The sequence below is a fragment of the Medicago truncatula genome, chromosome 4, assembly GCF_003473485.1.
Source record: "Medicago truncatula cultivar Jemalong A17 chromosome 4, MtrunA17r5.0-ANR, whole genome shotgun sequence".
NCBI classification, from domain to species: Eukaryota; Viridiplantae; Streptophyta; class Magnoliopsida; order Fabales; family Fabaceae; genus Medicago; species Medicago truncatula.
This window is the reverse complement of record NC_053045.1, coordinates 10,627,812-10,654,641: the sequence shown is the minus strand read 5'-3', so window position 1 is coordinate 10,654,641 and position 26,830 is coordinate 10,627,812. Positions and strand designations below refer to the sequence as shown.

Genomic DNA, 26,830 nt, shown 5'->3' with positions numbered 1-26,830 from the left:
ATCAAGCAAGTACAAATAAAAAACATCTCTTATTAAGAGTTGCTACTAACAAAAATTAACATGGCTATTGTTACTCATTCCAGTGTGATATTTTGTGTAATGATATGTCTTATTGGCATAGTTTCAGCTTCAAATGTAATTCCTTCAGCAACTACTTTGGTGTCTTCTTTAATACCTACCCCTAATTATAGTGAGTTGAGTTCTACATTTTATGGTACAAGATGTCCTCGTGCTCTTTATATCATTAGGAGAGAAATAATTGCTGCTGTGTCGAGAGATCGTCGCTTAGGTGCATCCTTGCTCCGTCTTCATTTCCATGATTGCTTTGTTCAAGTAAGTTTTCGTAGCTCCATTTCTCTTTAAAATCGTTTCCATAAATATTCTTCTTATATATTTGTTGCTTGATTTTTGAAGGGGTGTGATGCATCAGTATTGTTGAAAGACACACCAACTTTCCAGGGAGAACAAAATGCAAGACCCAATGCCAATTCTCTCAGGGGTTTCGAATTCATAGACAGTTTAAAAGCTAAAATAGAAGCAGTGTGTCCCAATGTTGTTTCTTGTGCAGATATCTTAGCAGTTGCAGCCAGAGATTCTGTTGCTACTGTAAGTATTCTTTTCTAAAAAAATAGTTAATTCAACAAAGTTGTTAAATTGGCAACAAAATAATTTTTGTCGTAACACTTCGATTCTCATGGGAGAGAGCTATGATAATCGGGAGTTCAGCAAGAACGTAAATAATGTCCGACCAATGATTGTTAATTTCAGCGTTAATAAAATATGCTTTTATGATTTACAAACATCAAAATTGAAGACTAATAATTCATTTATGTTTATTTATATACATTTATATGCATGTACAATTTTAGGCCTAATAGTGTTGATGAATGATAAATATATTACCAGCTTGGTGGACCTATTTGGGGAGTTCGTTTGGGCAGAAGAGATTCAACAACTGCAAATTTTAATGCTGCTAATTCAGATTTACCTTCTCCATTCCTTAATCTTAGTGGCCTTATTGCTGCTTTCAAGAAAAAGGGTTTCTCAGCTGATGAAATGGTTGCTTTATCAGGTAAACACGAAAAAGAACGACGATACTTACAAGAGATACTCCAACCTATATACAATTAGCTAATAAACACGAAACAAAAATTCAACAACACGTAAGAGGAATACGTTCTTACTATGCATTTGAATTGATCGACACAATTTCCTAAATAATACGATAGCAATATATTCCTAACTTGATCTAACGACCTATATTTGATTTTCATATGTTTTGGCGAGAACAATTATAATTAAATTAACGACTAGAGTTGATTATAACCTAAAGTCTAATTTTATAGTTTTTGTCTCCAAATGCGATCTCAAATTTATTGTTCATCTCGCATAACAAGTTAAATTTGTTTTTCTTTAGGTGCTCACACAATCGGAAAAGCAAAATGTGCAGTATTTAAAAACCGGATTTACAACGAAAGCAACATAAATCCTTATTACAGAAGATCATTGCAAAACACATGTCCAAGGAATGGTGGTGATAACAACTTAGCCAATTTAGACAGCACAACTCCAGCATTCTTTGACAGTGCTTATTACAGAAATTTATTATTCAAAAGGGGTCTTTTGCATTCTGATCAAGAACTCTATAACGGCGGTTCAACCGACTACAAAGTTTTGGCTTATGCAAGAAATCCGTATCTCTTTAGATTCGATTTCGCTAAGGCGATGATTAAGATGGGAAATCTTAGCCCTCTTACTGGAAACCAGGGTCAGATCAGAAAATATTGCAGCAGAGTGAATTAAGTTTGAATTTGGTCATGTACAAGTATTAAATCATAAATGTGTCAAATATTGTTCATTAGTATCAAGTTGTTAAAAAGGAATACATGGCACAAGTGTTTAATATAGGAGTTCTTATTAGTATCTAGTGCTTTATGAATATGTCCTTTGTAATGTAATTTTCTATTTTCTTTTGGTATTTGAAATTATGATTATTTTTTATTATTAATATTAATTCAATTGGTGACATACCTTTGCCATTTTTTTGCTTAAGTGTATTTTCTTCTCCCTTCTTAATTTTGTAATTTTGAAACCTCTAGTTTCTATTGTGCAGATTTTATTCTTCGTATTTACGTTTTCAAAGTGGAAATTAATAAATTGACTTCAAAAACGAAAAGTCATTTGTGATGTCGCGTGACATTTTTTTTTTTGTGGTGGTCGAGGTTTGAACCTCATATCTTGTATATATTATGTATTGTCCCTACCAACTGAGCTAAGTTCACGAGGACGATGTCGCGTGACATTACAAACTCATTAAGGGTGTTTGTTTTAGAAAAATCTAATTTGTCTCTAAAATAAAAAACTTTTAAGACTAGTTTTTTCCAAAATCATTTTTTTTTTCTAAAACAAGGTGGTAACACATGTACTAATTAAAAAACATCTTTTTTTTTCTTTCAAAAAAAAAAATTTAGTTACTTTTTAAAAAAAAAATGATTTTTTTGATAATAAACAAACACACATACCTTATGATTTTTTTTTTTTAAATCTCTACAAAAAAAATCTATAAATTTTTCTAACATAAAATCTAATTTTTTACAGTTTAAAAAAAAAAAACGCACCCTATGTGTCTCTTTAGACCTGTTGCTATTCCTTGCTTTCACTCCCATTTCATACTTTGACGGTCACAATCATATAAATATATCATTTAAACGCACACACAAAAGTAAATAGAATTTAATTATTTGAAAAATACAAGCTATTTAATTTTTTTTTTATATTTTTCTAAGTATGTCTCTGTCTATCTAAATAATGTGATCATAGGTTGTGATCATACAAGACTTTCTCAAAGGCCCCACTTTCATCTCAACGTTCTTTCATTTGCCACATACAAGATAAGCTAATTTCAAATCGTCTTCTTTTTAAATCTTTTGCAAGAATAGTTTTTGATTAAATGCACCACTTTTTTATAACAAGCTCTTTGTCATCAAAATTAAGATGTATTAATTCTTCAATTTTTTAAGTTTCTAAATTATGCGATCTAGATACTTTTGAGCGTTCAACTTATCCTAAAAGGATACACTTTTGTTCTTTGACTTCAAATTTCTTAAAATGGACCTTAGCGTTTAAAATGTAACAAGTACATTAAAACTAATGAAAAGATATTGGGTTTTCTTCCCTTAATCAATTCATAAGTAGTTTTGTACACTATAAGTTAAATATAGATTCTATTTTAAACATAACATGTTGTGTTAACATCTTCGGTCTCCAAAAGTTTAGCAATTTTAGACTCATAAATAATCGTGTGTGGCATCTCTTTCAAAGATCTATTTTTTGTACAAATCCGTTTTATTGTGGAGTTCTAAGAGAGAGAAAAAATCATGAAGAATTTCATGTGTTTCACATAATTTCAAAGGTTCATTTTCAAATTCACTGCCATGACCACTTCTGATTTTCAAAATAGATATTCTCTTTTCATTTTGAATTTGTTTGCAGAAGATACTAAATACATCATAAGACTCATCCTTGCTTTTCAATAGTTTCAGCAAAGTCCATATGCTAAAGTCATCAACAATGACCAATCCATATTTCTTTTAACCAATTTTTCTAGAGGTAGTGAAAGTGTGCTTAGGCTCCAATGATGTAGCGGTAGAGACAATGTTTTTAGTTTTGAAAGGAATTTTAATTAATTTTCCTTTTTGACATGTCTCACAGAAACAATTTGACTTATAACTCAAATCATTAGGTAGTACTCTGACAAGTTTTGGCTTGCTAAGTTTAGAGATTAATCTTCAGTTAGTATGACCTAAATGTCTCATATATACCCGTTTCTCATCGCTATTGAAAAAAAGCATTTAACCTTATCTTCTGCTAAATCAGAAACATCAATCTTGTAAGCATTGTTCTTCCTCTTACCATTAAAGAATATGGATCCACCAACTTACCATTTAAGACATAATTTTCTCAAGATCATTTCTCTAACATGGTTAAAACAATGTGCATTGGCTCCAATGACCTAGCAAGAGAGACAATGTTTTTCGTTTTGAAAGGAATTTTAACTAATTTTCCTTTTTGATATGTCTCACAAAAAGCAATTGACTTATAGTTCAGATCAGGTAGGACTCTGACAAGTTTTAGCTTGCTAAGTTTAGAGATTAACCTTCAGTTAGCATGACCTAAATGTCTGATATATACCTGTTTCACTTTGCTATTGAAAAAAAAGCTCTATTACCAAATCAAAAACATCAATCTTGTAAACATTTTTCTTCTTCTTACCATTAAAGAATATGGATCCATCAACTTACCATTGAAGACATATTTTTCTCAAGATCTTTTCTCCGACATGGTTATGTGTTTCGTCATATAGACCTTGTTGTGATGCCACCTAAAAGGTGAGAAAAACACAAGAAGGGGGGAGAGGGTTGAATTATGGTTGTATCTTTTTGTGGTTTGATCTCTTTTGTAAGAATAAAATAAACTCTGATAGTAAAGAGATCAAGGATGAGCGATACCATAAATATTTATGTTGGTTCACCCCAAAATCTATGAATATGTCCAGTCCCCTTGCACTTTCAAGAGAGTTTTCAACTACAATCAAATTCTAATTACATCAACACTAAGACAAAACAAGTTGGGGAAATTCATCCCAAGTTCCAAGGCATTTCGAAATGGAAGAATGCTCGAAAAAGGATGAAAAATTGCAAAATGCACACTTCGGCTACTACTTTATGTGCCTCTGCACGTGGGACAACCCTGAGGCTGCCTCATTCGCCCCAAGCCATGCGCCCTTGCACATCTATGCGGGCATAGTGTAGTTTTAGCTTGTTTTCCAAGCAGGATCCGAGGAAAACACCCAGTTCTCATCTCTTAATCACCAAGTATTGAAACATATAAACAGACACGCTTGCACACACTTTTATTCATTCAGAAAATTACAAAGCAAAGGTCAAGCATAAGATCTTCAAGGCAGAGGTTTCTTTCCTCCTCTTGTTACGTCAAGGGTATGCTTTTATATTGTTTTGTAACAATGTCGGTTACCATGCGTAACTAAACCTCTTTTCATTAGGGTTCCTAGATGAACCTCTACTTATTGGTTGGATTTAGTAATGGAATTTGTTTATTCATTCATCATATATGTATTATATGTTTTGTGTGTTACAATGCATTTTAAGCATAGTCCTTACAAACCTAGATCATTGAACTGATCTCTAAGTTAAGAGATTGACAACCTCTAGTTTACAAAAATAATTACATATGAATATAAACCTTTAATTTAGTAGGGTTTCTTAGTTGTAAATCCAACATAGAAGATAGAGAGGAGAAGAATCTTAACCACTATTACACATTTGAATGCATCCCTTTTAATTTTCTACAATCAAACAACTACTCTTATTGTGCAAACAATTCAAAATTGCAAAACCTTATTGTCTTTTACTGTTTTTAATCAATAAACTACGTTAATTGCTTCATTGAACGACAATACTTATGGAGATGATAACTTACTACTTTATTATCTGTTACAATTTGATGCCCTTACCAATTTATCCATTATACGACTTCTAGAATTGTCACACACATTCTACACCATTGTTGTGTACTATTTCCCAGTTGTCTTTACATTTGAATTTCTGGAAGGAAAGCTTCATCATAAAATAACATAATTTCTCTTTAGAGGACAAACATCCACATGATTAAAGACTTTGTTGGTATCAAAGCCTAAGCTTATCACCAAAGGATGAGCTACCAACAATGACTTCTTGTTCTTTAATTATATTACATCAAAAGTTGATGGATAGTTTGACTTTTATCTTCATTGACCACAAACATAGTGCAAATGATCATCTATTAGGAAGCACGACCAAACACTACTCTTGAGTATACACTTCACTTTTATATTCGACGTATCAGAAGCATAGACTCATTTATCCTCTTGTGACCATCACAACCATACAATTATTGTATGAGATGCTTTGCTTGAATTCTTTGAGCATGTCTTTACGTGTTGATTAGTGGGCAAGAATCATTAGATTGAGTCAAATTAGAATTCTACACATGAAGCAAACAATATGGATAAAATTGTTCTCTTATACTGTGTTATTAGCAAGACTAAAATTAGAGGTAATTGTTCTTTAAACCACTTTGGTGCACCATAATCCAACTAGAAACAAAAGCCAAGATAACATACAACTAAAAGCAAAACTTCTAAAAAGCCACACAAGATACCTTCTGCTTCTGGTTTGTTTTCAACCAGTTGCAATTGCTGCTCTCTGAACCTATTTTCTTTATATAATATGAAATATGAACCTTTAATATTGTTGTTACTTAGGTTGAAAAGGCAAATGGTTGAAACAATTGTTACAAATAGCGACAGTTACATAAATAGGGAGATAAAGTTATTTAGGGGATATACTATTTTCTTTATATGATATGAAACATGAAGATTCATTGTTACTTAGATTGAAAGTTGATTGTCCTTTTCAACATACACAACTTTATGATATATTTTTGTGTGTGGGCTAAATTCAAGTTGCTTGCAAATGATGAAGCTATTATTAAAGAGTTGTAATAATAGGTGGTCTTTGGCGTTGAAAAATGCCTTGTTCAAGTTGAGATAGTTGTATACACCTGTCTTTGACGATTAAAGTTGCTGCTATGGAACACTAGGGGCAAATGTTTGGGAATTTTATGCCTAATATGAACTCTTCAATGCAACAGGAAGGAGAGGGTGATAATGGTAACGACGAGCTGGATGAACTTTAGTTTGGTTACATTTGTTTATATATTTTTTGTTAGATCAAACATATATATCATGATCATCTTACATTTTGGACGATTTTATATTGGTAACAATAAGATGGATGATGACGAACTTTGTATTTTAATATCATGTGATGTTTTGTTGAATGAGTGCACTTTCATGTCACTTTTACAAATCTGATGTTTATCAAAATATAATTGTGACATTCTTGAGAGTTTAATAAACATATTGAATATTATTAACATTATTTTAGCATTAAATATTTGAAATATTGAGGCAAAATTTATTAAACAAAATAAAATTGTTTTTAGAGACGGAGTTTTGATCCGTCTCCGTAGAGACGGCATTTTATTTGAATAGAGGTGGAATTTATAAATTTTGCGACAGAGTTTAGAGATGGATTGATGCTTATTTGAGACGGTAGTATCCGTCTGTAATTGCGACAGATTTATCGCTTCCTTCATTGAACAATTAGCAACGAAGTTTATAAACTAGACACGGATTTATTCCGTCTCTTTTAGAGACGGAAATTACAACTCCATCTCTAAAAGCTTTAGCGACCACGAAAATAAAATAACTCCGTCTCAGACATATTTAAAAAAAGATTTTTTGTTTTGTTTTAGAGACGGATTTTACCCGTCTTTACTTCCAATTTTTCTAGTAGTATGAACTACAGAACCAAATGCCTCACCGAAAAAAAAAAAAAAAAAAGAACTCACCTATCCCTACCTCCACCACCAAGTCTGAAAACCATCAAACACACCAACCACATTTCTGGAGGTAACACTAAATCCCAACCACCTGAAAATACTATACTGCACCTGAAAAGCAAAATGACATGTGATAAACAAGTGACAACTTGAAATCACCCTTAATCTTTGGTATTTTTTTATGAGAATATTTGATTCTTTAAAATTTCAGACTATATATTAAGAAATAATAAACTTAAATAAGTGTAGACCATTTTACCCTTAATTCATTTAATAAAAATATAATCGATTTAATGTATGTTTTTGGTTGTTGTAAGCATATAGACAAAGCAAAAAACAACATCCATAGTAAAAAATAAAAAAAAAAATTGCCAAAAATAAGAACATTATTTATATTTTGATTTTTAAAAAAACCAAACTTTGGATATACAAATAAAAGATGAAAAGAAAAGAAAAACCAAAGATTATAGGTAGAGTGTGTACAGGCAGGCTGTAAATAATACTTATTTTCCCCCAACAAAATACATATTTTATTTTAAGACAGTAGCATTCGCCACAATATCTGCAAAATATCATCAAGTCAACTAGCTTAGCATAATCCAGCTAACAACATTGTACATAATCAAAATTTAATTATGAAAAACATACATGAATGGTCCTCCACAATGTTTCATGTTGTAATCAAATAAGACGTGTGTCCAAACCCTAAACATAAAAAAACAAAAAAAATTAACTCCTTCAAAGTATAAATAGTTGACACATTTCATCAACCAAGCACAAATCAAATACATCTCTTAATTATCCAAACTATAACTTTGTGAATTCCTAATATATAACACAAACATGGGTGTTTTTACTCGTTCAATGGTGACATTTTGTGTGTTGATATGTCTTATTGGCATAGTCTCAGCTTCAAGTGTAATTCCTTCAGCAACTACTTATGTGTCTAATTTGATCCCTGGTCCTTCTAGTGAGTTGAGACCCTCTTTTTATTTGTTGCATGGGTGTCCTCTTGCTGTTCAAACCATTAGGACAGCAATAACAACTGCTGTATTGAAAGATCCTCGTTTGGGTGCATCTTTGCTTCGTCTTCATTTTCACGACTGCTTTGTTCAAGTAAGTCATCGTATCGAATAATCGCTTAAAATGACTATTATTGTCACTGTTACTACTGGCGTAAAGACAAATACAAACACTAACATACCCGTCTTTCTGTTTTTTTATCGCATTGATTCATTTTCTTGTCGCTTCAACTTTAAAAAAAATGTTAAGAGACTGGGGTAATCTAGCCTTGGTATATATATTGTAATGTTAATGATCACAGATACAAAAGTAGGGTTTAAGAGACATGCAATGATCGTCTCAACTCATATTTTGAGACGATTATGAATAACGTATCATTTAGAGTTTGAGAGACATGTGATCAGAGAGCAAGTGTGAGAGGATTGACTATCGTCATCGTCATTTAGTGTATCCATACTCTAACCGTCTAATGTGACAACGGTTAAATAGTTAAACGGTTGTAGGCAGAGATCCTTCAATTGGCTAATTGACAAAATAATTCAACTCATCATGGTCCATTCAAAAACATAGCTCAATCAAATAATTCATCGGTTACTAGTACGTACTTAATAACAATATACTCTAACCCTACGCACAAAACAAAAAATATATTGAAACTATTTTTATCAAAACTGTTCTAATTCTAATTGCTTGATTTTTGAAGGGGTGTGATGCATCAGTATTGTTAAAGGACACACCAACTTTCAAGGGAGAACAAAATGCCAGACCCAATGCCAATTCTCTGAGGGGTTACGAAATCATAGAAAGTGTAAAAGCTCAATTAGAGCTACTCTGTCCCAATGTTGTTTCATGTGCAGATATATTAGCACTTGCAGCTAGAGATTCTGTTGTTGCTGTAAGTATTCTTCTTGAAATAGTTTTCTTTTTTATTTCTCAAATATATGAGAAATGAGAAATTATTTTGCATAAAGATAACTATATGACTAAAAGTATCAATGGATGATAATTTATTCTTAGCTTGGTGGACCTAATTGGCTAGTTCGTTTGGGAAGACGAGACTCAACAACTGCAGATTTCAATGCTGCTAATTCTGACTTACCTTCTCCATTTCTTGACCTTGATGGCCTTATTGCTGCTTTCAAGAAAAAGGGGTTTACAGCTGAAGAAATGGTTGCTTTATCAGGTAAACATCCATTGCAAGCAAGCAAATTTAGTAATCATATATTTTCGTAATGGGAATCTTAATCATACATTTTCAATAGCCATACAATCATAAGTTGATTTTGAAGATTTAAATTTGATTTTGATATGTTTGTGAAATTTTTGATTAGAATCAATTTTGCATCTAAGACTAATTCGAACTTTATGTTAGAGTTTGTAGTTTTAGCCACCAAATTTCATTTTTATACTCGAATTTGTTGTTGTATAGGTGCTCACACAATAGGAAAAGCAAAATGCGGCCTCATCCGAAACAGGATTTACAACGAAAGCAACATAGATCCTAATTACGCAAAATCATTACAAGCGTTTTTACCATGTCCAAAAAGTGGTGGTGATAACAACTTAGCTTCTTTAGACGCCACAACTCCAAATTTCTTTGACAATGCTTATTACAGAAACTTATTGAACAAGAAAGGTCTTTTGCATTCTGATCAACAACTCTATAATGGTGGTTCCACTGATTACAAAGTTTCAGCTTACGCCAATAACCCGTTACTCTTCAGCATCGACTTTGCTAACGCGATGATTAAGATGGGAAATCTTAGCCCTCTAACTGGAGACCAGGGTCAGATAAGAAAATATTGCAGCCGTGTGAATTATTGAGTTGAATTTTGTTCTCTCCTATTACTGAAATCAAGATTATGTCGCGGATTTATTTGGTCGTCAATGAAGATTTTTTGTTTCGAAGTATCTGTTAAGTATCAAGTGGTTTTTTTTAACAAGTTTTCATTTTTAAGTGTTAAGTGTTCGTCATCCTATATTTTGACAATTTTTTGGATATTTTTATTATTTGATGAATGTCCCTTTAAATTTGTATTGTAAATTTATGTTTTTCTTTTGGTATTTGAAACTATGTCAATTTTTTTTATTATATATATTGTTTTCAATTGGTATTATATATGCCTTGTTCTTTCAGTTTAATATAATTTGTGAGGCTTCTGGATGTTTTTTAGTTTAATGAATTTACATTATCATTATATGTTCCCCTAATTTATCCATTTTTTATCACCTATCTTTTTTTATAGAAAGAGGCTTGTAACGGTTCATTCATAATGATATTTTGAGTACATAGTTAAGGACGTGACCACATTTGCAAGAGTATGGATGATTTTATTGGCTTTTCTTCTAACAAATTTGAAAGTTTCTAAAGTAAGTTGGTAAAAATACCTAGAATCACAAAAAATGTTACCTTATTCTGAAATTTCTACTGTGTTGCTTTGAAAATTATTCATCACCCTCTTAGAATATATTTCAAATTACATTAACCAATTGAAAATCTTTTTTTTTTGAACAATAACCAATTGAAAATCTTGGACCCGAAACATCAAGGATTGGCAAAAACAATCCGTTTTGGCAAACACGAAACAACCTCGTTCCTCTCTAATGGCCAATGCCAACTAGGTAATACTGTTGAAAATCCTGAGCAAGAAAATTATGCTCAATATAATTAAGGAATGAGGAACAATAAAAAAATTTATAATAAAACTTTTTAAAACCCTTTTGGACAACAAACAACACCACCCAGTTTTGCAAACAATCAAAGAGGTCCTCAAAAATCCAACTTGGAACTTTTTCTAAAAAAATTTGTATTGGGTCAAACTAAGCAAAACCAAGAATTTACAAATCAAATTGGATTTTTGAATGACTCTCTAGTTATAGGACCATACACAAAAATTTGACATCTTAAAAAGGTTATGGAAGAACAATAGAGAGCAAAGGAATCAACAAAAAGGAAGCTTAAAGCGTCTGAAGAAAAGTGCTCCTGAAGACAAAGTGCTCCTGAAGTGGTGATGTCATCAGAAGCTGAAAATCACCAGAAGCTGAAAATTACCAGAAGCAGTAGTTCATCAGGAGATGCAAGACTTAAAGCTTCAAAGGTTGTTCATGGATTTAATCTCGTTTAAGCATAGCAGAAGACTGGAAAAGTGAAGCAACTGCTAGTTTGAAAGGATTTGAAGGCATTGGAGGCTTGTTATTCAAAGAGCGTTGACAAAGTACAAATGTACGAAGTGTACAACCACTATCTCCACTACTATGTTTTTGTCTCTGCTATAAGACAAGAAAAACAGCCCTACCTGCAAAGATGTTCCTTCACAATGGGAATGCATTTGAAATTGATCCTTCATAGGACAATAACCATATCAGACAAAAGATCATTGGTGATTGATCAAAGCTTCAAACGATTCTATTTTGAATGTGCTGGCAATTCACAACGTCTCTTTCACACCTCTATATAAAGGAGTGAAGACTTAGAGTTTTGTACATAACAATACAAAGAATTACAAGTGCCAAAACTCTGCTGAAATTATTCTGCATTCAAAAGTTCACTTAGAATTTCTTATCAAAGTTCATATCTTAGAAATTCTAGAGTCTTAAGAGTTTATATCTGATTTGTATTGTGAACATCACTGATTGTATATCAAGTGTTCAACCTCAAACATTTTTCTTGTAATTCTGTTTGAATTAAGAAGTCTCTTGCAGTTGTGCTTGAGCATTAGAAGTCTCTTGATTGTGTTCAGAAGCATATGAAGTCTCTTGCAGTTGTGCTTGAGCAATTTGAAGTCTTTTGATAGTTTTAGCAATGAGCAATTGTAATCATATATTACATAATGAACTCTCCTTCGAAGTGCAAGGGGGACATGACTGACTTCCGGTTTGTGGAAGGAACCTGTATAATTGATTTGTGTATTTATTCTCTCTCTCTCTCTCTCTCTCTCTCTCTCTCTCTCTCTCTCTCTCTCTCTGTGTGTGTGTTTTATCCGCTGCATCTAGTTCTGAACATCACTTCAGAAGTGAAACTCTAGTTGCTTCTGATCAGTGTTTTCATCTTAGGAGAAAAAGAAGAAAAAGCTAACACAATTCAACCCCCTCCCCTTCTTGTGTTTTTCTCACCTTCATCTTCTTCAAAAACACCAACCCTTTTCACAAGAGCCCCCTCTTTTAGTTCTCCAAGATTCACATCTTGAAGCTTTGAACCTCACCCAAAGACCCTCAACCTTTAGTATCTAAAACCTTAACATGACTGACTTCCGGTTTGTGGAAGAAACCTGTATAATTCATTTGTGTCTTTACTCTCTCTACTCTCTCTCTCTCTCTCTCTCTCTCTCTCTCTCTCTCTCTCTCTCTCTCTCTCTCTCTCTCTCTCTATGTGTGTGTGTGTGTTTTATCCGCTGCATCTAGTTCTGAACATCACTTCAGAAGTGGAACTCTATTTGCTTCTTATCAGTGTTTTCAGCTTAGGAAAAAAAGAAGAAAAAGATAACACAATTCAACTCCCTCCCCTTCTTATGTTTTTCTCACCTTCATCTTCTCCAAAAACATCAACCCTTTTCACAAGAGCCCCCTCTTTTGGTTCTCCAAGATTCACATCTTAAAGCTTTGAACCTCACCCAAAGACCCTCAACCTTTAGTATCTAAAACCTTAAAAGTTCCCTCCTTTGATTTCCATGAGATTCACCAAGATTACCCAACAAAATGGGTCATGGAGTGCTTAAAACGTGTTTCAGATCTGTCAAAATTGTGTCACATTTTCCAAAATCGTGTTACGTTTTGTCTCCAGAACCAAACATGCATTCAGCATCAGAAATCGTGACACAATTTTGAGTCATATACCAACTTTAGCTGTCAAGGAATCGGGTAAGTTCATGGGGTAGTGAAATTGAATTTCTGAGAAAAACGAGTTGATGAGTGAGAGACACCATGACGGCAGAAGTGGGAAACAACGCGAAACATGATGACAAATAGTTTTGGGACGCGTGGCGACCGAAGAAAAGACTAACCTTTTTAACTGCTGAGGTAACGGGCCACAAAATCGTGAAGTAGTGGAGTCCAAACCAAAAGGCCATGATGACTATGACTTCATAATAATGGAAAGAGAAAAGTGTTTTTCAAAAATGCCAATTTTCTCCTCCCTGATGAGTTCCGTCGAAAATTGCATTTTTGGGGGGAATTTTGTTAGCCTGTAATTTCGACAGGCTCATTTAATATGGTCAACATTTTGTTGACTTTTAACTTTGCAGGAATCGAAGGCTTTCTCATTTTAATTTGAGGATTTCGACAAGATGGGAAGCCTAGCGCGCATAGTTAGAAGTTCAACAGAGCAAGGCTAAAAGCGTAATCGTATCGAAGTCAAGCAGTCAAGGCGGGAAAGATACGATTTCAAGCTCAAAGGTGGTTTCCTTAATTAGTGGAAACGTGAGACAAGCAGTTGTCCAAGATGGAGGAAGTGCTGACCATGGGATCTTTTGCTAGTTATTTTCTTTATGTATAAATAAGAGTTTCCTAGTCGGAAAATGGGTCGCAAATCATTTATAGAAATTCTGCAACACTCAAACTATCGGCGCATGAGGAAACAAGTTATACATAATGTATGTAAATTGATTTTTAGACCATTTTACTTTTAATGCAATGAATTTTACATTTCCTTTAAATTTATGCGTTTAAACTTTTACCCTTTCCTTTAATTTTATCTTACTTTTACTTACAATCTCAAACTTGTCAAGAGACAATGTCTTTTTTACTCTAAAACCTGTCCTTTTTCATGGTCTTTTTCAAACCGTTTTCGATCAAAACCTTTGCACAACATGTCCTAAGATTTCTAGTTCGGTCTCGCTTGTAATAATCATAACTAGCTCGTTGTTTGCCGAAAACACCGATAAACATATATATGAGAAAAATATTTAATAAAAACTTAAATTAGTACTCATAATTTTCATTTAATATCTGCAAACATTCCACAATATTAACAATCTAATTAATTTTTATATAACTATCACGATGTTACGTCTTCAATATTGTTAGAAGTGTTGTTTTTATTCTTTTAACTTACCTCATTTTTACTCATCATAATTAAATAAAAGTGTACAGTTTCCTTATATTTTATATGTTGTTGCTCTCTCTGTTGTTATATTTCACTATTTCCTTTCGATTTCATTTCATTTTCCTACATTTGTCATTTTTTCTATCTAATAAAATTATGTTGTATATTTACTTTTATTAAAATGAATTTTATTGAAGATGAAGAAGAAGTACATTTTACACAATTTCTAAGGTTGTTAATGATGGTTAAAGTTTTGTGCAAAGGATGAAAAAAAAATGTTCTTGGAAAAAAAACAGTATAATAAAAAATAAAAAATCACACTTATTAATAAAACTAAAACATAAGAATTTGTAGTATAGTTTTTTGTATTTTCTTCGAAAAAAGTTTTATAGAAAGATGTAAAAACAATTTTCATTGGCTATTGGTTATGGAAAAAGTGAAAGAAAAGGAAAATTGAATGTTATTTGCATTTAATTTTATGAGAATAAACAAAAGTTTTTCTTGGGAAAGAGATTTTTTTAAAAGAACAAGATTAAATAGGATAAAAGTTTTTCTTTTTTGCTTATATTTTGGGACAAAAAAATAAGTTTTTTTTGTTTATATTATGGGACGGAGGGAGTAAGTTAAATCCATATTTTGGCAAAATAATTGAAGAGGTTATTGCTTAGAATTAGATGAAGGATAAAATCAAAAGCAGTGAAATATAAAGTACTTAATAATAATAGTGTGAGTGTAAGTTCTATTTTATGTAACATGAGGACTTAAACAAAGTTTGGTATATAATTACTGGGACATAATTGCTTAAAGAATAGTGGTGAAAGTCAGCTCTCAAATACTGACACTTAAATGATGCTGACGTGGTTGTATCATTCAAATTAGCAATTATAATAGAACAAAAACTTTTTCAGAAGCTAAATTTTTATATTTCGATCCATTTTCAATGTTTCTATGGAAGTCTATATATTTTTCAAAATTTTGTAATAATAAATGACGTTGACATTGCATTTAGATAATGCTTAGTGTATCCTCGTGAACTTAGCTCAGTTGGTATGAACAATGTATAATATATGCAAAGTTTGGGGTTTAAATCTCTGCCACCACCCAAAATAAAGATAATGCTTAGTGTTTTCTATTGTTAAATTAACGTTTTTAGTGCTGGTAAATCTTTAAAGAATTGTTTATTAACAACACAGGTCGGTGACTTGCGTCTAACTCACTTTTAATGTCCTCTGATTTAGTTAATGAAATTATGTGTTTACCTTCAATAAAAAAATTATTGATTAGTGGTGGCGTATGGACCGGGTTAGAAAGTTAAAGAGCTTAGCGATAAAGAGGTTAAGGGTTTGAATCCCACGTCGAACATAATATTTTGAGACATGTCACGTAGATTTGATAGAATTTTGGTTCGCCGCGCAATAGCAATTTAATCCTTTTTGCTAGACTCAACCACTTTGGTCATAATATCCCTCTTTATTGAGAATTAATAACCTAATAATGACCCCTCAAAACCAAAAACCTAAAATAATAGTTAACAACTAAGAATGACCCCTCAAAACAAAAAATAACACAATAAAAAAAATAAAAATAAATAAAAATAAATAAAAATAAAAACTAAGAATGAGTAAACTAGGATTCAAAATTGATTTCGCCAATTTTCATATGAATCAATCAATTAAATTAAAGTGATATTGGACAGGTTAAACTAATTGGAAGAGACACCTTCCATGTATTTCACTTAATATGAATTTTATCTTAATCATCAAGGTTGACATTTAAATTAACAAATCCCATAGACTGTATCAATCATAGACAAATTCTTTTTTCCAGTTACTTACACAAATGAACTTTGTCTGATTAATTATATTTGAAGTTAACTAATGCCTAGATTAAAGTTTTTTAATAACCTTGATGAAAGTTTCTTTCCACGACATAGTCAATTTTTTGGCCTATTCCACTACTCACTAGGTATTTTTTTATGCATGCTCACGTTTCTTGTGTCACTATAAATATACATATCAATGTCTATTCATTATCAACACAAATAAATCCTCATACCAAATTCTTAGTAAAAATGTCCTCACATAGGTTTTTCTCAAAGTTCTTCTACACATTAGTGTTAGCAACTCTTACAACAACAACATTTTCAGCACTCACAACAAATTACTATGATTACACATGCCCTAATGCTTTGAGCACTATTAAAAGTGTTGTTAAAGCTGCAGTTCAAAGAGAGAACCGTATGGGTGCTTCTTTACTACGCTTGCACTTTCATGATTGCTTTGTTAATGTAAGAATATTATCATCATTTCTCTGTGTGTATACATAATATTATTACTTCAAAAAAAAATTATATCAAAATTTTCAATTTGTCTCTAAATCATACTTCTAGAAATATTAAAATGACAAAAATTATTTACATAAATAATAAACTAACTCTCTATTTCTTTCATCACAAAATTTATAATGTTCTCTAATTTTTTTTTTAGTAATGATCTATCATAAATAGTGACAAATTAATTTTAGTTACTTTTCTAAATGAATCAATAAATTTATTTTAATGATTAATTTATAAACTGATTAGACTGATAATATGAAAATTAGTCGAGAAATTAAACTAATTAAACTAATTTATTTTAATGATTAATTTATGGTGTGATTCAGGGTTGTGATGGTTCAATTCTTCTAGACTCTACACCTTCCATGGACAGTGAAAAAAATGCAAATCCAAATATAAATTCAGCAAGAGGATTTGAAGTTGTTGATGAGATTAAGGATGCTGTTGATAAAGCATGTGGAAAACCAGTTGTTTCTTGTGCAGACATTTTGGCCATAGCTGCAAGAGACTCTGTCGTTGCGGTTAGTAATAATATTCTACATTTTAACTCCTTCAAAACAAAAATATTCTACATTTTAATATATATATATATATATATTTTATTTTATTTTGAATTAGTCCGTAATTTTCAAACAGAATTAGTCAGCATGGTTGGTTAATTTTTTTGATCAAATGAATAAAATAAAGTTAATAAAAGGAAGTTACTAAGAGTTAAGCATTTATATATGAAATTTTCTAATTTATACCACCAACATTGAATATATCAAAATTAAAATGCCCAAAGTTGTGTAACTTGCTAATAAATTTATTCTAACGATATGACTGAGTCGATTTTACTTATATTAGTATTTACTATTTGAATGTATCAAAGTAAAGCCACACAAGTTACATGCTACAAATATTTTTTTGGTAAACTAATTATTTTTGTTGATAGAGTAAACTAAAATATTTTAGACGTATAAAAAATAATATCACGAGATAATTGAGATATTTTTTTTTTTTCATCGATATTTTCTTATATTGAATATAACTTGAGACTCAAGTATCTATAACTCATGTCATTCCATGCATGATTCCTTCATTAATTCCATATGTGTGTATTAGAGATTTTTCAAATCCTACAAAAGCTTCTTCAATATACAAAAAAGGACAAATAAAAATGTTGCTTGCATAACACGAAATTTAAATTGAAATTTACCATTATATATGGATGCAGTTAGGAGGACCATCATGGAAAGTGAAACTAGGAAGAAGAGACTCAAAGACAGCAAGTCGTGCCGATGCAGATTCAGGCAATATCCCCGGACCAGCATTCAGTCTTTCTCAACTCATCAAAAACTTCGACAATCAAGGCCTAAACGAAAAAGACCTCGTTGCCCTATCTGGAGCACACACTATTGGATTCTCGCGTTGTTTTTTATTTAGAGACCGAATCTACAAAGACAACAACATCAATGCATATTTCGCAAAACAACTTCAAAACGTTTGCCCTAGAGAAGGCGGAGACTCCAACCTCGCTCCTCTCGACAGTGTAACATCAGCGAAATTTGATGTGGCTTATTACTCGCAATTGATTAAAAAGAAAGGGCTTCTTCATTCTGATCAAGAATTGTTGAAGGGTGGTTATACTGGAGCTTTGGTTAGAAAATATAGGCGTGATACAAGAACTTTCTATAAGGACTTTGCAAAATCTATGATTAAGATGGGAAATATTAAGCCACTTACTGGGAAACAGGGTGAAGTTCGTTACAATTGTAGGAGAGCCAATTAATTTATCAAGATACTGTAAAACATTATAAGTATTAATTATATGCATATATATGTTAATTACAATAGCACTTTGAATATCGTTGTGCACAAGTGTGATGATATAGTGTATGATAGAGAAACAATGTAAATGTTTGTCTTGTTTGGGATTCTATTCATTTTTGTTTTATATTGTTATGATTAATGGATTTATTCGTATAATTTAATAGTGATTTTCTGCCTTCTTTACTTTTATATGACTAAACATATTCCTCAATGGCATAATACCAAGAGTAAGTTTTCAACTTCTAGACACAATATTAAGAGAGACATACTCACATACCTTAGCTCCGTGTAATGACCGAAATAAGCGAAATGATAAGATAATTATATCATATTCCGTCTTAATTTAGTGTTTGATGGTACAATACGATATGATAAGTTTATCATGAAACTTATCTTATTATGTTTATGTAGTTATAATTTCTATCCCGAATATGAGCAGGTTAGAAACCAACAGTATAGGATAAGAAAACAAATTACTAATTCCCCCCTATCAAAATAATATTAAATTTAAAAATTGATATATAATAAAATATAGATATAAACAAAACAAAAAAGATATTAAAATCATTAAAAAAATTAGAATGTCTAAAAATAAAAATAAAATTATTATTATTATAAATTATTAATATATGAACATTAATTTATTTTATTTTTTTACTATAAAAATAAACATGAATTGCTCTCATTGAGAGTTGAGACCTCCCGCTTACTAAACGGGTGCTCTAACCAAATGAGCTACGAGAGGCACTTATTAATTAATTTTTTTAAGAAAATACATATGATTTTATTGTAAGGGTAGTTTTGTCTAATACATAATATATACTCCATCCAGTCGCATTTATAAGCAAAAAATGACTTTTTAGGTACATTGAATAATTAATGTATCCGACCATATTTATGAGTTAGATACATTAATTATTGGATGTACCTAAAAAGTTGTTTTTTGCTTATAAATGTGACCGGAGGGAGTATCATATATGTTCTCGACCGAGCCAACAGTTTAGGCCCATTTACGTAGGCCCAATACGAAATAAATCCAAATCCGAAGTTTGGTAAATTACTCACAACACACCCCCTCCCCACGAGGTGGGTCCTCGGAGCAACAAATACCCGTTCAAACTGAACATCAACGGTCATCATCATGGCTCCCGTGAATCTTTCATCGGCGGTTACGATTCCCACAAATCTGTAATCGTAAACACCCACCTCTATATAAATGGGACTCTCAGCAGAACCCAAGGTTAGAATCTACTCTCTTTCTTAACCCACATTCTAATCTCATACTGACTTGAGCGTCAGTTTCTATAGGTACACACCCCTACCGTTCCAGTAAACAATTGAGGCTTCCAACCACCACACAACCAGCATACAAAACTGCACTAGTAGTCACATTCTTATCAGGTACGATCAGTGACACCGTCTGTGGGAAAATACACGATATCCCCATTTCTTACCAACAAAAAACCAAAGCTTTTAAAACTCTAAACACCATGACTACCAACAATGCCAGTTCCCATGTTAAGAGCGAAGTCCATCGTGTCTACCGCGACACACAGATTTCCACGCTGTCTTCTGCTGATATTGAAAAAACTCCCAGCAGATTCCCCAGCTGGCAGTACCTCTATAGGACCATCCCCTTCTTGGCCCTTCGTGACCTAACGAAGTGGCGGACAATGCCACCTCAACCGATGATATGCTCAATAATCTACTCCAGACGGTTCAACGGCAAACGTCGATAATCGAGGAGTAGAATCGTCGTCTTTCAGACATAGAGAAAGATCTTTCGAGGAAGCAGTTTTTCGCGTCCTATACTGCCTCTCTCCCCACCGCGTAACGAATAGGGAGGGAGTCCATGTCCGTCCAGATCAAAATCGCCCAAACATTCTGTCAACGTGAGATCTCCAACGCGCAGTCGACGATCGCCTAGCTGAAGATCTCCGCGCGAAGGTCTCTGTCGAGGCACAACAAACGCTCGTGGTCCTCATCATACTCTGACGACGACCGTACAACATACAATCCTTTCACTCGGAGCATCATAGAAGCTCGTATCCCTCGCGGATTGGAGAAGCCACCATAAATGGACTCTTAAGATAGCGCTTTCCAAACAACGCTAAGAAACATTTGTTTAAAAATAGCACAAAAATAAGGTTATATTTGTGTTTTTCTGAAAGCGTTATTGAAATACTGCTATTTAATAGCGTAGATAGAGCTATTAAAGGGTTCTGGCCTATAATAGCGAGGGCTTTCTTAGCGCTATTAAACGCCCAAATGCGTGCTATGAAAGGGGTATGTTGTATGCGAATTGAAAAATATGAAGACAACTTTACTTCTTTTAATTTCATTTGCGTTCATTTTGTTGGATTTCTGTTATTTTTTGTCTTGATAACATAGTAAAAACCCTAGCAATTTGAAAAACATTAGTTTCACAATGTGAACTTGTTTTTTATGGGTAAATGAGTAATCAGATTGAATTGGATGCTGTGATAAATTGGTTGAATTGTATAGTGATTTATTGTTACTTGTTAGTTGCGAGATTTGGAGCAATTTGCCATTTGACTAAGTGAGATCTTGTATGGCCTCCAATGGTTTTTCTCAATAAATAAAACTACTTAATGAAAATCATATAGACTTTATCGTTAATCATCTATATTGTTTAGATAATTGTAAAATCCAAAATAATTCTTCAATCCTTTGTTGTGGATGAGTGTTTTTTGAATTGATAATTTTAACAAATGAGCTAAAATTCTGATCTCAACAAACACTCATCCACAATATGAGACATGTGAGATAGATTTGATCGAACTTTGGTTCACTTGCAATATAAGTATTGTCCTTTTTGGTAGACTCTACCACATTGGTTATAATATACTACTCTTTATTGACAATACATGATATAATACTAATTTTTAACAATTAATAAACTAAAAATGACCCCTCAAATAAAAAATTAAACTAAGAATGAGTATACTAGGATTCGAAATTGATTTCCCCGAATTTTCTTATGAATTAAATTAAAGTGATGATGGGAAGGTTGAACTAATCGAAAGAGACACATTCCATGTATTACACTTAATACCTCTAAAAAAGAATGTATTTCACTCAATATGAATTTTATCTTAATCATTAAGGTTGACATTTAAATCAACAAATCCCACGGACTAAATCAATCATGGACAAAATACTTTTTCCAATTACTTGCATAGACGAACTTTGGTTAATTATTTTTAGGGTTAATTAAGTAAATGGTCCCTATAAATATTTAAAATGTTGATTTTAGTCCCTACAAAATAAAGTCATATTTTTTAGTCTCTACAAAAATTTTCATCAGCATTTTTAGTCCCTATAAAAAAATTTCATCAGCAATTTTAGTCCCTGTCAAAAATTTTCATCAACATTTTTTATCCCTAAAATGCTTAAGAAAAATGTCATTGAGACTAAAAAATGTGATTTTATTTTATAAGGACTAAAAACAAAATTGTGAATATTTATAGCACTAAAAATTTAATTAATCCTTATTTGTATAAGAAGTTCACCAATGCCTTGATGAAAGTTTACTATATTAATTTATGTCCCAAAAAATGCCTTGATGAAAGTTTCTTTTCACGACATGGTCAACTTTTAGGCCTAGTCCATCACTTGGTATTTTCTTTATGCATGCTCACGTTTCTTATGTCTCTATAAATATACATATCAATGTACATACATTCACAACACAAATACAACCTAATAACCCAATAATTTCCTTACTAGTCACTTATCAATAATCATTAATTGCTTAGTAAAAATGTCCTCACATAGGTATTTCTCAATGTTCTTCCATGCAATAGTGTTAGCAGCACTTGCAACCAAAACATTTTCAGCACTCACAACAAATTATTATGACTACACATGCCCTAATGCTTTGAGCACTATTAGAAGTGTTGTTGAAGCTGCAGTTGAAAAAGAGAATCGTATGGGTGGCTCTTTACTACGCTTGCATTTTCATGATTGCTTTGTTAATGTAAGATTTATCAATTTAGTCGCTAAATATTATATTACTACTAGAAAAACTAAAATGAGAACAAACCCTTCTAAAGTTATAAGCAAATTTGTAGATATCCCAATTTTATTTATTTTTTACCAAAGTGAAAATTATTTATAGATTTTCACTCTATTTACTCCAACAAAATTTAGAGAAGATTTTAAATTTTTGGTCTCTACATTTTCCTTTCTAATTTTCACTTTTTTAGTAGTGTTAACAATTATATTATAATTTAGTTACTATTCCAAATCAATCATTAAACAGTTAATAAATTTATTTAATGATTAATTTAGATAATAATGTGATTCATAATTTGAAAATTGGTCAATAAATAAATTGTTACGATAACTATAAAAAAAAAGATTTAAATGTGTTGCTAAACAGCAAATTTTTGTAGCTTATATATGTGTTAATATTAATTATTAAGTGATAGTTAATTTTTTAATTTTTATGGTGATTCAGGGTTGTGATGGTTCAATTCTTCTAGACTCTACACCTTCGATGGACAGTGAAAAAAATGCAAATCCAAATATAAATTCAGCAAGAGGATTTGAAGTTGTTGATGAGATTAAGGATGCTGTTGATAAAGCATGTGGAAAACCAGTTGTTTCTTGTGCAGACATTTTGGCTGTAGCTGCAAGAGACTCTGTCGTTGCGGTTAGTAATATTCTACATTTTAATATATATTTTTAATTTTATTTTGAACTAGTCGGTAATTTTAAAACAGAATTAGTCATCAAATGAATAAAATAAAGTTTATATATGAAATTTTTTAACTTATCTTTACTCGGTTTAGGTTAACAAGTATACCACCAACTTTGAATATATCAAAATTAAAATGACCAAAGTTGTATAACTTGCTAATAAATTTATTTTACTGAGTCGATTTTACTTATTATATTAGTCTTTACTATTTGAATATATCAAAGTGAAGCTACACAAGTTACATGCATGCTACAAATATTTTTTTCGTAAACTAATTTCTTTCTTTTGATTGAGTAAACTAATGTATATTTTAGACATAAAAAGAATAATATCACTAGATTATTAAGATTTTTTTATTGATTTACATCTCTTATCATATATTTTCTGGTCTTCATTCATTCCATACGTGTATATATTGATTTAGAGATTTTTCAAATCCTACAAAAACTTTTTCAATATCTTACGAAATTTAAATTGAAATTTACTTACAATTATATATGGATGCAGTTAGGAGGACCATCATGGAAAGTGAAACTAGGAAGAAGAGACTCAAAGACAGCAAGTCGTGCCGATGCAGATTCAGGCAATATCCCCGGACCAGCATTCAGTCTTTCTCAACTCATCAAAAACTTCGACAATAAAGGCCTAAACGAAAAAGACCTCGTTGCCCTATCTGGAGCACACACTATTGGATTTTCGCGCTGTCTTTTATTTAGAGACCGAATCTACAATGACAAAAACATCGATGCAAACTTCGCAAAACAGCTTCAAGACATTTGTCCCAGAGAAGGCGGAGACTCCAACCTTGCAGCTCTGGACTGTGTTACACCGGCAAAATTCGATGAGGCATATTACATGGAACTGATTAAAAAGAAAGGGCTTCTTCATTCGGATCAGGAATTATTGAATGGTGATTATACTGGATCGTTGGTTAGAAAGTATAGGCGCGATACAAGTGCTTTCTACAACGACTTTGCGAAATCTATGATTAAGATGGGAAATATTAAGCCACTTACTGGGAGTCAAGGTGAAATTCGTTCAAATTGCAGGAGAGCCAATTAATTCATCAAGATATTGTTAAGCATTATATGTATTAGTTCTGCATATATAAGTTAATAAGAGGAGCACTTGAATTTGGTTGTTCACAAGTGTGATAAATTAAAGTTTATGATAGAAAAAAATGTAATCTTTTGTATTGTTTTGGATTCTATTCATTTCTGTTTAATATTGTTATGATTAAGGGATTGATTTGTATTAATTTAATAAAGTGATTTGTTGCAATATTTTCTTTTGGCTTAATAGCAGTTTTAGACCCCTAATTTTTTCAAAGTTGCGATTTTTGCCCCTTAAGAAAAAAAAAACTACAAAACCGCCCCCTAAGTTTTGCATCTGTGGCAGTTTTGGCCCTCAAGGCCAATTTTGACTCGGTCTACGTTGACGTGGCACCCTAAGTGAGGTGCGTGCCACGTGTTATTTTTTAATTTTTTTTTTACCAAAAATTGACCTTGGGGGACCAAAACTGCTACAGTTGCAAAACTTAGGGGGCGGTTTTGTAGTTTTTTTTTCTTAGGGGGCCAAAATCATAATTTCAAGAAAATTAAGGGGCGAAAACTACTATTAAACCTTTTCTCTAGTATACCAAGAGAAAACTTGCAACTGCTAGACACAATATTAAAATTGACATACTCTTCTTAACGATCTTCAATTTCTAAAAAGTGGTGGATCCGTGGTTGTAAATTGCGGTCATTGTGGATACTACGAAACTTATAGCGCATTAAATAATTTTACTTTTACTCACAATAGAAACGTCTTAGTTTCCTCCACATGTGTTTGTTGAGATGTGTTTGACAATTGTGAGAGGCTTAAAAGGTCAAATTTTGTACATGTGATTGAAGATCACACTGCAACCGCGGTGCGTTGTCATTGCAGAGGTCGCAACATCACTGCGGTCATAGTTTGAAATCATGGGTGGATCAAACTCAACAATGTCCCTAAATTCATAATTTAAACCACTCATGAAACTTGCAATTGTTGCCATCACATCATCCTATACATTTATCTTCTCTTGATAATTGGATTTCTTGTAGCTAGCAACCCCACGCATTCAAACAATCAACACATTAGTCGCTATTAAATTAAAATCCTAAACACTAAATCTAGACCATCCAATCTATATTTAATGATCATCAATGTACTGACTGTGTGAATGCATACAACTATGACTACAAACAATCAAAATTCTTTCTTCTCTAGCTTCTTTGGATGAGCCTATGCAACTTATTATGAAATTCCGGACAAGGATCCTCTACCTTTAGAGTGGGAAAGTCACCTACCTTTCTTCATATCTATCTCATATTTTATTTTTTCCCTCATCTTTCCTCTCCTTTTTCTCTCTCCATATTTTCCACACTTTCACTCGTAACTCAAAGTTAGAGTACCCAAATCCGAAATTCCCCGTGATAATGTGAGGGAAAATGCTCTTCCTCGTCAAGGTTTTCAAATCCTTCGAGCTATTATCTATAGGTCTTCCTAACCCTCTCGTTTTGAATTTTGGCCATTTCTAGTGGCGGAGCCAGGAATTTTATAGAGCCTGGGCAAAAAATTTATCGCAAAACGTTACTTCCTTCCTGCGAATAATTTCACATTTCCTACGGATATATCTTTCCTGCGGAACCTAAATCCTTGGTAAAATCTGCTGGAAATGTGTTTCCTGCGGAATTTACACAAAATTCCCCAGGTAAATCCGCGGGAAAAGCTAAAAATTCTCGTAATGGTTGGGCTTGCTACAAAGAAAGCCCAGGCTCGCTGGAGGTGGCTCCGCCCCTGGCCATTTCTATTACCACCACTCTTATTCATCCTTTCATCCTTTGAAGAGTCAAACTCAATATGGTTAGATATAATTGTTATTATTAGTTAGTAGTAAGGGTACTTTAGACAATTCCCATTCTATAGTATATATATGTTGTATAACTATGTACATAGTAGCTGCTCACTTTTGTTAATGAAACCCTAGCCTTCTTACGGGTTCTTCTTCTATGTTAGTGCTCTTTCTCTTCCTCCTCCTAATGCTATGCTGCTAGATTGTCTATGTTAACATGGTATCACAGAGCTATGGTTGATCTTGCAATTTGGTTTTGATTTCTTTTCTGATTTGGTTTCCTCCCTCCGTTTTCATCTTCGACGCACCACCTCTATTTCCGGCGGAACTTTCCGGCGCAATTCTTCTCTCTGGTTCAGGTGTTATTTGTAACGCCCTCTCTGAATATTTATTTATTTGATTATTTTATTAAGTTTAAGAGTCTATTTTTAGTGTTTATGTGGTGTGTCGTTATTTTATTAAGTAGTGTTATTTTATTATTTAATAGAATAAGATTTGAAAATAAAATAAATATTGAGATGTGGGGCTGTTTTGGAACTTAGAAGAGTTTAG

At 32.3% G+C, this 26,830-nt stretch overlaps 4 protein-coding genes across 4 annotated transcripts; all 4 read left to right on the top strand.

Moving 5' to 3' along the window:
• LOC25491725 (cationic peroxidase 1) lies at positions 1-2,026 on the top strand. The gene is made up of 4 exons (XM_013599739.3): positions 1-333; positions 415-606; positions 907-1,072; positions 1,418-2,026. Exons 1-4 carry the CDS (start codon positions 61-63, stop codon positions 1,801-1,803), a joined length of 1,017 nt encoding a protein of 338 aa, XP_013455193.1. The 5' UTR covers positions 1-60; the 3' UTR covers positions 1,804-2,026.
• A 6,214-nt stretch (positions 2,027-8,240) lies between these two features.
• On the top strand, positions 8,241-10,486 carry LOC25491724 (cationic peroxidase 1). Its single transcript, XM_013599736.3, has 4 exons — positions 8,241-8,580; positions 9,191-9,382; positions 9,505-9,670; positions 9,917-10,486. The coding sequence occupies exons 1-4, from the start codon at positions 8,308-8,310 to the stop codon at positions 10,309-10,311; spliced, it is 1,026 nt and encodes a 341-aa protein (XP_013455190.2). The 5' UTR covers positions 8,241-8,307; the 3' UTR covers positions 10,312-10,486.
• Positions 10,487-16,567: 6,081 nt separating this feature from the next.
• On the top strand, positions 16,568-18,841 carry LOC25491723 (peroxidase P7). The gene is made up of 3 exons (XM_013599735.3): positions 16,568-16,814; positions 17,189-17,383; positions 18,079-18,841. The coding sequence occupies exons 1-3, from the start codon at positions 16,599-16,601 to the stop codon at positions 18,631-18,633; spliced, it is 966 nt and encodes a 321-aa protein (XP_013455189.1). The 5' UTR covers positions 16,568-16,598; the 3' UTR covers positions 18,634-18,841.
• Positions 18,842-22,391: 3,550 nt separating this feature from the next.
• On the top strand, positions 22,392-24,663 carry LOC25491722 (peroxidase P7). Its single transcript, XM_013599734.3, has 3 exons — positions 22,392-22,674; positions 23,158-23,352; positions 23,908-24,663. The coding sequence occupies exons 1-3, from the start codon at positions 22,459-22,461 to the stop codon at positions 24,460-24,462; spliced, it is 966 nt and encodes a 321-aa protein (XP_013455188.1). The 5' UTR covers positions 22,392-22,458; the 3' UTR covers positions 24,463-24,663.
• Positions 24,664-26,830: the final 2,167 nt, after the last annotated feature.